Source organism: Acomys russatus, chromosome 11, assembly GCF_903995435.1.
Source record: "Acomys russatus chromosome 11, mAcoRus1.1, whole genome shotgun sequence".
Taxonomy (NCBI): Eukaryota; Metazoa; Chordata; class Mammalia; order Rodentia; family Muridae; genus Acomys; species Acomys russatus.
Window position 1 is genome coordinate 30,219,050 of NC_067147.1, and position 10,904 is coordinate 30,229,953.

At 43.9% G+C, this 10,904-nt stretch overlaps 1 protein-coding gene across 1 annotated transcript in view; it reads left to right on the forward strand.

Annotated features, from left to right (window-relative positions):
• The window catches only part of Dst (dystonin), a 405,110-nt gene extending 394,206 nt beyond the window's left edge, over positions 1 to 10,904 (forward strand). The window contains exons 99-104 of the mRNA XM_051153028.1: positions 1,847 to 1,964; positions 3,942 to 4,013; positions 4,934 to 5,136; positions 5,505 to 5,615; positions 9,524 to 9,647; positions 10,238 to 10,904. Of these exons, the coding sequence (XP_051008985.1) occupies positions 1,847 to 1,964; positions 3,942 to 4,013; positions 4,934 to 5,136; positions 5,505 to 5,615; positions 9,524 to 9,647; positions 10,238 to 10,500 (891 nt within the window). The 3' untranslated portion in view covers positions 10,501 to 10,904. The remainder of the gene's footprint in view (positions 1 to 1,846; positions 1,965 to 3,941; positions 4,014 to 4,933; positions 5,137 to 5,504; positions 5,616 to 9,523; positions 9,648 to 10,237) is intronic.

The following is a 10,904-nucleotide window of genomic DNA, read 5'->3' on the forward strand; positions in this document are numbered from 1 at the left end:
TGAACACATTACATCCTAAGTTGCAAATTACCTCTTACCTTCAATTTTCTGTAGGCAAAAGTTTAGAGGAAAGTGATTCCACTACTTTGAATAGACTTTTCCCAAGAATTATTTTTAATTGACATATAATAGTCATATGTATTTATGGGGCACAGTGTGATAATTTAATAGTTACACACAACGTGCAAGGATAAAATCAAGGTAAAACATCTGTTACAACAGATAAAAATGTTACTTTTTTATGCTTGTTATTTTCTGAATCAGCAAGTAGGATAATATTATCAGAGAAAATAAGAGAAATACCTTCAAAGATTTTATGTGCTGGAAGTACAAAGAACAACATTCGTCTATTTTTCTTGTGTTGTGGTTTGGCCTTGGGAAAATTAGAGGAATTCTAAAGACCCCATTGGTTGTCTGGAGAATACCTTTTAGAAGTTCTATCAGAAGTTACCATATTTAAGAACCAAAATATTATTTTATAAAGAAAACATTTCTTAGATGTTTCCTTAAGTCTAATTTTGAACCTGGTCTTAAACAAGATTTATCTGATCCAATTATCTGGTTCCTTAAGGGTAATTTTCCTCCCACCCTCTTTTCCCTTTGCTTACTAGCAGCACAAAATTTTTTTTGTCTCTAACAACATAAATACAGGTTTTAATTTTTAAATTAGCATTTCAGAAGTAGTTCATCCAATGGGAAATTTAAGTCTCAGTGTTTAAAACTCAAATTTAGGAAGAGCTATGCCAAGAGATGTCCCCCTGCTCATACACTTCTATGACCTTCTTCTGAGTTTAGGTTCCTGAAAGAGAGTCTGGCTGACTTTGTATTAGGATTCTCATGCTGAAATCCAGCACTCAAGGCTACAGAAAAGTAGCAGAGTGTTTCTACTTCCCACGGTACACAGAAGGGAATAGTCACAGGCAGTTCTGCCCAGAAGCTGTTGGCACCTAATGAACTGTTTGTTCGATCATTGTCTTTGTCACGTGCCAAGTTGATGAGCATGAAGTTCATTCAGTATGGTGCTTCTCACAGTTGGACGTGAACCTCTTAGAAATGATTTCCAGCTTTAAAAAAAACCAATTCTCACAGACTTCCAAAATGAGTAATCCAAATGATCAGGGCTTCACCGAAGGAGCACCAATGGTACATACAACTTGAAGGGGGGTGGAAATCCTTTTAGATTTGAAAGCTGTGTCATTGGTAATTCATCAGTACCTGTTTTAAGATTGCAGTAACATAATGTGGCATGTTAATCCAGCCTCCAGCTAACTGGTATACCAGACCATTGATTTTAGTATGGGGTTTTTATTAGTCATAATCATTCATTACTTTTTTACCTACATCAGAGATCTCCAAAGAATAGCAAGGGAGCTTGAGTTTCCCCACAGATCTCAAAGGAAAGGAGTTCTAACCTGAGAGGCAGTTTTCCCAAATCAGTTTGGTGACGTCCATAGGAACACCTGATTTTGTGTGAGTCCCAGGCAAGCGTACCTGCGCTTATTTTCATGGCTGCGCTTAACTCCTAGAAACATTCTCAGTTCTTGCTTTTGTGAGTGTTGTTTCTGTTACAAGAAAGAAAAATAATCTGTAACTTTATTGCAAAGCTTCAACATTATATTTGATTAACCTCTGTGATTTTTTTTTCTTCAAACTGTTTCCCTTGGTCTAAATCGGCATGCAGCAGTCTAATGTAGATCACTACGGACCCTCATTTGAGATTTCACTAATTAATCACTGACCTAAGCAAGCAATTAAGTTGGTCGCTTACGCTGCTGCAAGCTGCATGCCGTCCGTTTGCTCAGAATCGTACTGACAATTAGAGGTCCTTTCTCTCTTCACTGCCTAGTTTGGAGACTCCCAGCAGCTTCGACTAGTTCGGATCCTGCGAAGCACAGTGATGGTTCGCGTTGGCGGTGGATGGATGGCTCTGGATGAGTTCTTAGTGAAAAATGATCCCTGCAGGGGTAAGGAGACCCTCTTATCAAGGTGCCAGTGCCCTCGCAAAGGCTGTGGTGTCATGTGTCCCCACATTGAAAACTTGAATCCCATGGCTGATAGTTCCCATTGGCCTTTAAAACACGTTGTCTCCTCTCTCTCTCTCTCTCTCTCTCTCTCTCTCTCTCTCTCTCTCTCTCTCTCTCTCCTAATGGAATACATTTGACACAGGTAGGTAGGAAATACAGTCTGGATTTTCTGTGTAAGACCTTCTTGTCTACAGTTTTCAAAATGGATATTTCGACACCCCAAGACAGGAGACTAGAGGGTAAAAGTTTAAGAGTCAAATTTTAATGAAGTGAAGGGAGAGGTGGGGAAAACAGTACTTAGAAACAAAAGCAAACAGTATTTGAGGTTGACTAGCAGAATATTTAAAAGGTAAATATTACATTGTAGCTTCCTTCATATCTGCAGTCCCAGGAGTTTTTAAGTTAGCTTTTAATATTCCTGTTTTATCTTTCTAAGATTATAGCATTATTTTAAATTATATGTATGTGTGTGGTGTGTGTATGTGTGTATGTGCCAGTGTCCACAGAGACCAGAGGCATCAGATCCCCAGACTCGGAGTTACGGGTGGTTGTGAGCCACCCATGGGCATTGAGACCAAATCAAGCCCTCCCCAAGAGCAGTGCATACTCTTAGCCACTGAGAATCCTATTTTTATGTCCTACAATTATTAGATTCTTAATTAGTCACATGTGTGTTTGATTACAGTTTCTATTTAGGAGACATCTACTCAGTAAGCATCCACTATTTTCTGACTTTAAGAAAAGAAAACAATAGGATTGTGATGACTTGTTTTAATCTGTGAGCTTATGGTCCCTAAAAAGTGCCTATTCCAGCTTTGCCTGTTAGGCTACCAAGTGGGAAGCCAATCAGGAAGCCTTCCTTTTGGTCCTGGCATCTGGATACAGCTGTGTCAGAGCCAGCGGTCCTGTCTGTCCAGGCCAGCGGTGAACTGTCACACAGCCACGCAGTAGCCCTGCCCTTTATTACCTGAGATGCAGCTTAAAAAAAAAAATGCAGCGAGGCATAAGTGCTTCCGTCCCATCCGCCATGTTCATTTAACACTGTGTTCTGAGAAAAATGTTGTCAGGCATTTTCATTGTGGTACAGACATGGAGTGTGCTTAATAGAAACATGGTTTACTATCCTACACACCAAGAGTTTATACAGTGTGTGTGTCTGTGTGTGTGTTTTACATTACCTGTTGCTCCAAAAGCCGTGATGAATAAAACAGTATGGGATTGAACTGAGCACAAAATAAAACAATCAACCAGGAGGTGCAGTCACTATAAGGCGCATAAACCTGTTGCTGGTCTGACACAGCATCATACTGTTGTACAGAAAGCTTCTTACAAGTAGGGGCAAAATGTGCTCTAATGATAAATGTAATAGAGTAAACACATAACCAAGCCACATAACCAGGGTTGGCACTATTGGAGCATTCTGTCCTATCCGTAACTGTGTTGCACTTTCGTGTGACTGGTGTTGCAGTCGGCTTGCTCACCATAAACACATCAGGAGTGCTGTTGCCCTAAAGATGGGCACAACGTCCGTCCGCCAGGCAATAGGAATTTCTCGGCTCCACTAAAGCCCTTTGTTAACCAAAACATCATTTTGGGGTGCAGGACTGCACTTTGACAAGAATGCAGTCCGAGGTAAAGGCAGCACTGATTTCTCGGAAATAGCAATGGAAGTGCAAACTCCGTGGGATTACAGAGGGTGCACTAGCGCTAGCGTGGCTGGCTGAGCTCTGCTGTCTGCTGTTGCTTTCTCCTGGTTGAGTGGGACCACGCAGGGCCTCTCCTCCGGATGCATCTTCTCTCCTAAATGTATGCTAAAGGCTGGATCCGAGCGCCCTTTACATATCCAACTGCTGTACTTTGTTTCCTCTGCTAACAGTGTTCTTTAATGTGATCGGTATCCTGTGTCGTTTTTTCTAGTTCACCACCATGGGAGTAAAATGTTACGTTCGGAATCAAACTCTTCAATTACTACTACTCAGCCTACTATAGGTTGGCAACCCCTCTCTTTGGCTCTTCCCTCTTACTTTTCTCTTTCCCACTTTTACGTTCTCGCTTTCATGATTTGTTTTAATACAATATGCTTCATTCACGCGTATGGCTTAAACTCACATCCGGCAAGCTGGGGCTTCTAAACATAAATTCTGAAAGTGTGCCACACTCACGGCACGTCGCCAGTGCGAGTGTTCCACGAGCGAGCGATCGAGCACATGCTAACACGTTGCCCATCGGGTCCCTGTGGAGCGTTCTCCATGTGCATATGTGTTTGTATGGCTGCTGCATCACCGATTGCCTCGTGGATCCCTGGGTCTGGCCTTTGTTACTGCATGTCAGTGAAACAGGTTTTATTTTAAGGCCTAAAATTAAAATACTAGCTGCCTCTCACTTCAGTGAAAATTCTGGAACTTTTTTTTATGTTCTCTTCATGACTAACAAGCCATCTCTGATTTGGTGTGATTGTTTAACTCCAGTGTTAAATCCTGGCATTCTCCGGACCTCAGCAATACATGCAAAAGATTCCTGACTGTCTCCTCAGTGTGGTGGAGGGGAACAGAGCGTGTGGGCATCAGTAGCTGGTGGATTAACAGTAGCATGAGCTTTCCATCTTCATGCTGACTTTGTTTTACACTGATTTTTCTTGCTGGTGTCTAGTGTTAGAGTAAGCACACCCCTTTCCCATCTCCACGCCCCCTTGTATCCAAGAGGAATGCATTGTGAAGGAATGCATTTAACTTCTTGTTACGCTGAGTTGGAGTTGGCATGGCAAAAAGATGTTCTCGAAATTTCCAGCGTGCTCTTCTGGTGCCAGGCGGCCCTCCTTTCTGCCAAGACTGAGCGCGCTCTCTCTCTCTCTCTCTCTCTCTCTCTCTTCTCCTCCGTGCCATTTTTTGCTGTGCGTGTGTATGATCCAGCCAAAGGAAGGACCAACATGGAGCTGCGTGAGAAGTTCATCTTAGCAGATGGTGCCAGCCAGGGTATGGCTGCCTTCCGACCACGAGGCCGCAGATCACGCCCTTCATCGAGAGCAGCTTCCCCCAACAGATCCACCTCGGTGTCGAGTCACGCCGGCCAGGCAGCCTCCCCACAGGTACCTGCTGCCGCCAGCACACCCAAGGTAGGACTCCGGGCTGTGGTCTTCCTCCCAGTGCACCCACTGTCTGCAGGATACTCTTGGGCGTTTTGTTTCCCTTGAATTTGTAGGACCAGCCACATCCATAGTTTTAAATATGCTTTGCCCAGTGACCCATGAAGCCGTTGTCTGTACAGGGTTACCTGTCCAGGGGCTTTGTCGTCTTTCAGATTGGATATTTTCTGTTTAAAGCTTTATTCATCTTTTTTTTTTTAATGTATGATCTGTCATCAGACCTGTCGACTTTTATCTTTCTTGCCGGTATAACATGATTCTGTTCTGGATCTCTCTTTTCTGTGGGTTTGTTTTTTATCTGCCGCCCTTTACATTTGATTTGCCATTGTTCCATGCAGATTCTCCATCCTTTAACACGCAATTATGGTAAACCATGGTTGACAAACAGCAAACTGTCAACTCCTTGTAAAGCAGCAGAGTGCTCAGACTTTCCTGTGTCATCAGCAGAGGTATCGTAAGGTCCCAGACTCCAGTCTTAACAGCCCTCTTTAATTGACACTGTCACCTACTAACCCTGCTTTACCGCTGCCTTGATGTATGTACTTCTGATAACAATACATCTTCCTGTCACCTGCTACACAACAGCTCTCAGGGGATGTGAGAGTAAAAGGTTACCAGAAAAGACATGGCAGTTTGAAATGATCACACCAACGGGCTGTATACACCCCTTGGCTTTTGTTCTCACTCTCACTTAACTCTACATGGAGCTCTTGAAAGAATAGAACACAAAGTGCGTACCCAGGCCCGTGAAGGTTTTCTTTTAGTGTTGGTGCAGTGCTCTTACTAGCAGGCTTAATTAGAGTGAGAAACGTAGCACATTCTCTTAGATGAGGGTGAGAAACAATGCCGCTTGCCAGAGAATTACTGAAAGTAAAAGAATGTACAAGCCTTCGCCATGGACAGTCCCTCTGAATGACCCCAGCGTTCACTTCTGCTCATTCGTGCTGGCCAGGTGTGACCTGGTTCTCAGTTCTGCATGCAGGAAATGGAGAAAACTCTCATCTTCAAAAGTGTCTGGGCTGGGTTTTAGTAACTAGTAGTATTTGAGCACACTGTACCTTCTCAAAATGACGTGTCTAGAGGGAATATGACATCTGCCAAGATTAACTCACATAGTAGATTGCTCCCACTCAATCAAAGATCAACCATCTAGCGGGGGAGGGGGGGGGGCGGCGGTGCATGCCTTTAATCCCAGCACTCGGGAGGTAGAGGCAAGGCAGATCTCTGAGTTCAAGGCCAGCCTGCTCGAAACAGTGAGTCCAGGACAGCCGGGGCTATTACACAGAGAAACCCTGTCTCCAAAAAAAAACAAAAAAACAGAAAACAGAAAACCCAACACCCCCCCCCATTAACCGTCTATTTTTTTATTTATTTAATTTATTTATTCAGATTACAACTCAGTTGTTATCCTATCACTTGTATCCTCCCATTCCTCCCTCCCTCCTGCTTCCACACTATTCCCCTCCCCTAGGCCTATGACCGAGGGGGACCTCCTCCCCCACTATATGGTCATAGCCATCACGTATCATCTTGGTATCCTGCTTACTCTTTCTTTGAGCTTCTGGTAATTGAAGTGTAGACACCATCTCACATAACTTGATTAAAACCACCCCAATGCGGGAGAAGTCCGTAAATGCCCTTTCTTAGAAACGAGGAGCTATATTTGGCGTAATGGTTAGGAATAAAGCCAAGGCCCTTGGATAAAAAGAAATATAGCTATTTTTAAAAGCCCTTAATGGTTGTCATGACTTTCTCTGTTACATAGTCCTCATGTTAATAACAGTAGGTGGACAGAGGAAAGGTCCTGCCTTCTCCTCTCAGTACCAGCCCTGAGTAGCCAAGCAGGAGAACTGAGATGGACACGGACTCCCTCCAAGTGTGTTTTCCTTCTTCCTCCTTCCTATGGGTCCCACACTCCCACCTGTTCCCTTCAAGTGGCAAATACTAGCATCATAGATTACACCAAGGAAGGCCTTTAAGTTGTTATGACTCTATCATGTGAAAATTAAAAAGTCAAATCAGATCAGTGTTTGTTTTAAATATTTGGGGCTAAATTTCGACAGTCACTTTTTTTTTTTTAAGTAGCAACTGCCTTTTAAAGTGGGGGCTGGGGGGATGGCTCGGTCGGAAAAATATCTGCTGTACAAACGTGAGACCTGAGTTCATATCCCAAGAACTCACCTAAAAGCAAGGCACTTGGGGTGGGGAGGGTGGGTAGAGACAAGCTGCCAAATCAGAGAGAAACCCTGTCTCAAAAGTAAAGTGGGAAAGTGAGTGAGTAAATAAATAAATTAAAATGGGGAGGGGGGCAAGAACAGAGAATGCCAGACATCTGCCTGTTGCCTCAGCACACACGGACTCACGTGCCCACAAATAGTCTTCAGTACATTAGTTGAACTAAGGCAAAAGTATGTTTAATTTTAAAGCATAACCTCACAAGATTCGAAGAACAAAGGAAAGAACAGTGCGTGCACATGTGGTGAAGCCCACTCAGAGTGTAAGGAGGTGATCTTGTCTCCATCTGACTGACCTCCATAACTCTGAGCGGCAGGTTCCCAATCAGTGGCGGCTCCTATATGGACGTATAGATTCTTCTTAATAGATCCACACTGTCAGGTCTTGGGCAGGGTGGTGAGGTGAGTGCGAGGGCTGACTGCAGTTGGCGTGGATAGATGAGCAGGTTGGAAGTGTTTATATATATAAATCATACCACAGTAGTATTCAGAGCTGAGTGTGAGTGGGTGCGCCCATTATTCCTGCACTTGGAGTGGAGCAAGGGAAGATCAGAGTGACAGGCTAGCCTTGGCTACATACAGAGTGAGTTTAAGGTCAACCTGGGCTACATGTCCATTAAAGAAATATCACTTAGGTGTGTGTATAGAACGTGCAGGTAGATAGAGGGCTGGAATCATAAAAGAACACCAACAAATACAATGTCAAACCATAACAGCAATATCAGAAATTCTACATACACATTAAGAATTTTTAACTCAAGCCAGGAACAGTGGTGCATGCCTGTAATCACAACACTTGGGGAGGCAGAGGCAGGCAGAGCTCTGTGAGTTCAAGGCCAGCCTGGTCTACAAATTGAGTTCAAGACAGCCAAGGCTACACAGAGAAACCCTGTCTAGAAAAAAAATAAGTTTTCTGCTCAAACTATTGCGCTAACCAAGGACAAAACAAGTAGTAAACATCAAACCCCTACTCTGATCTACTCAATGGATAGGACATTCTCCACAGTTATGTGGAGAGCGGGGACTGACTCTGACATGAACTCTGGGTCCCCATATTTGACCTCCTCCCCTTGAGTTGGGAGGCCTGATGGCACTCAAAGAATAAGCAGGCTACCAAGATGAGACTTGATAGCCTATGACCATATAGTGGGGGAGGAGGTTCCCCTGGAATAGGGTGAAAGCGAGAGGGAGGGAGGGAGGGAGGGAGGGAGGAATGGGAGGATACAAGTGATGGGATAACAATTGAGTTGTAATATGAATAAATTAAATAATAAAAAAAGAAAAGGTTAAAAAAAAGAAAGTTTTAAACTGTAATGGGAAGATCATTCTAAAAATATAATCATCACTTTTATAGATTTATTTTTCTCTATGGCTTCCAGGCTTCATTGACAAATATGAAATTCCTTATACTCAAGGGTTTTGTTTTTAACTTGAGTAGAATTTAAAAATGACACAGTCTAGAAAGATGGGCTTAGAGTTATATTGTCTTAAAATTGCTCCAGTTCCCTCAAGTGCCTCTTAAGATTCTTACAGAAGTATCCCAAAAGTATTGTCGATATGTTTTGTACGGTTGAGCCAGTACCACAAAAAAAAAAAAAAATCAACAGCAGCCCCCCCCCCAAAAAAAAAGAAGAAGAAAAAGTGAGTGATAGAGCCAAGAAATGAGCACATTCAGCATGAAGCTAGAAGCTCACATTCCCCTTTTAAGCCCCCCCCCCCACACACACACACACAGCTGTCCCTTCTCTGCACAAGTCACCATCCCCGCAACAACGCTCTAACACTGTGACACTGACTGTCTGAGGGATACTAACATCCCCATGGTTTATTTGTCTTGTTTTTCTCACCATGGCTTTTGTATTCTGTGGGGGACTCGTGTGTGTGTGTGTGTGTGTGTTTTCTCTTCCAACCAGGAAGCCATTTTCTTTAGAAGGTTTCCTTAGCTGAGTAAGAATAAAAAACCAGAGGAGGAAGCAAGCAAGTCACATGCCTTGTTTAACCGAGGCACGTCCACTCCCCTCAGAGGACTCTCTAGATGATGTCCCGCATGAGAAAAGCATGTCAGTGGGATATCAGGAAACGCGGGCAAATTCTTACATGGTCTCTGCACTGGTCACACACAGGGAACACCAATCCGGGGAAGCAAGCTGCGACTTCCAGGGTACCTATCTGGGAAAGGCTTTCACTCTGGGGAAGACAGTGCCTTGATAACAACCGCAGCCGCCAGAGTCCGGACGCAGTTCGCTGGTGAGTGTGCAGCATTTCTGCCTTCAGCAGTGGCCTGAGGGTTAAATGTCCCTCTCTTCCTAATTAAATGATTTGACAACGCTGTGCGCTTTTGAAACGAGATGAAGCCTCAATCCCCCAAGAGAGACAGGAGACAAATGAATCCTAGGAACAAGCAACAAAGCAATCGCTTTTGGAAATTACCAAAGAATGTTGGGGTATAAACAGAAGTCAGTTCTGTGCCCTTTGCTCTGGGGGCCTCTTTTGCCCTTCAGAGAGCACATGGGGCTGTTCCAGGTCACTGAGAAAACCCAGTTACTGGCCCGGCATATTCTTTGTGTCCATCTGTAATGGATGAGTTTTAAGCTCCTAAGTGCAGGGGTAAGCCTGAACTGTACTTTGGTATGTCATTCTAGGTGTTATTACGATGCCTACTTAGAATGAGCTACCAGCCCTTGTGTAACAAGGAAAAGGCACAAGAGCTAAGTGTTGTGTGTGAGTGCCAAGTGCAGAAAGAGCATGCCGATGTTACCCTTGGTGCCTCGGTCCTCTAGGAGCACTCGCAGATGGGTAAACAATAAAGGGCACTCATCTCTGTCCTCCCTCTCCAGATTCCAGGAAGACCCCCAGCCGCCCTGGGAGCAGAGCAGGAAGCAAAGCCGGCAGCAGGGCCAGCAGCCGCCGAGGCAGTGATGCCTCAGACTTTGACATTTCAGAAATCCAGTCCGTGTGCTCAGATGTGGAAACCACCCCACAGCCACACAGACCTGTGCCCCGAGCAGGTTCTCGGCCATCCACAGCCAAGCCTTCGAAGATCCCGACGCCCCAGAGGAAGTCGCCTGCCAGCAAATTAGACAAGTCCGTGAAGAGATAGTGCAATTGGCTCCAACAAGCCCCTTCCCTGAGCATTTATTATTTAAGTGAATGATGTAAAATACAATGTAGAAATTACTGTGAAATATTGCAGGAGGCAAGTTTTAAATTCCAGATGGCCTTATTTGTGTATTTGTCTTTTTATTTTATCTGTATCACTTTTTGGTCAGATTTTCTGGGGTTAAAGTCACATCATATGTGACAAGGAAGAAAGAATTTTAACATGAACTAATGTTTCTGCACTGTCACGTGTAGACACGCACTAAAGTCAGTTACCGTACCTACAGGTAAGTCTGCATTCTCTCTTGACAACCACAGCACTACATAGCTGACATTAAGGGATGATACCTCATGACACCTCTTTTATGAAAAATCTGAACCACTGACAGACACAGCAGGGAAAAA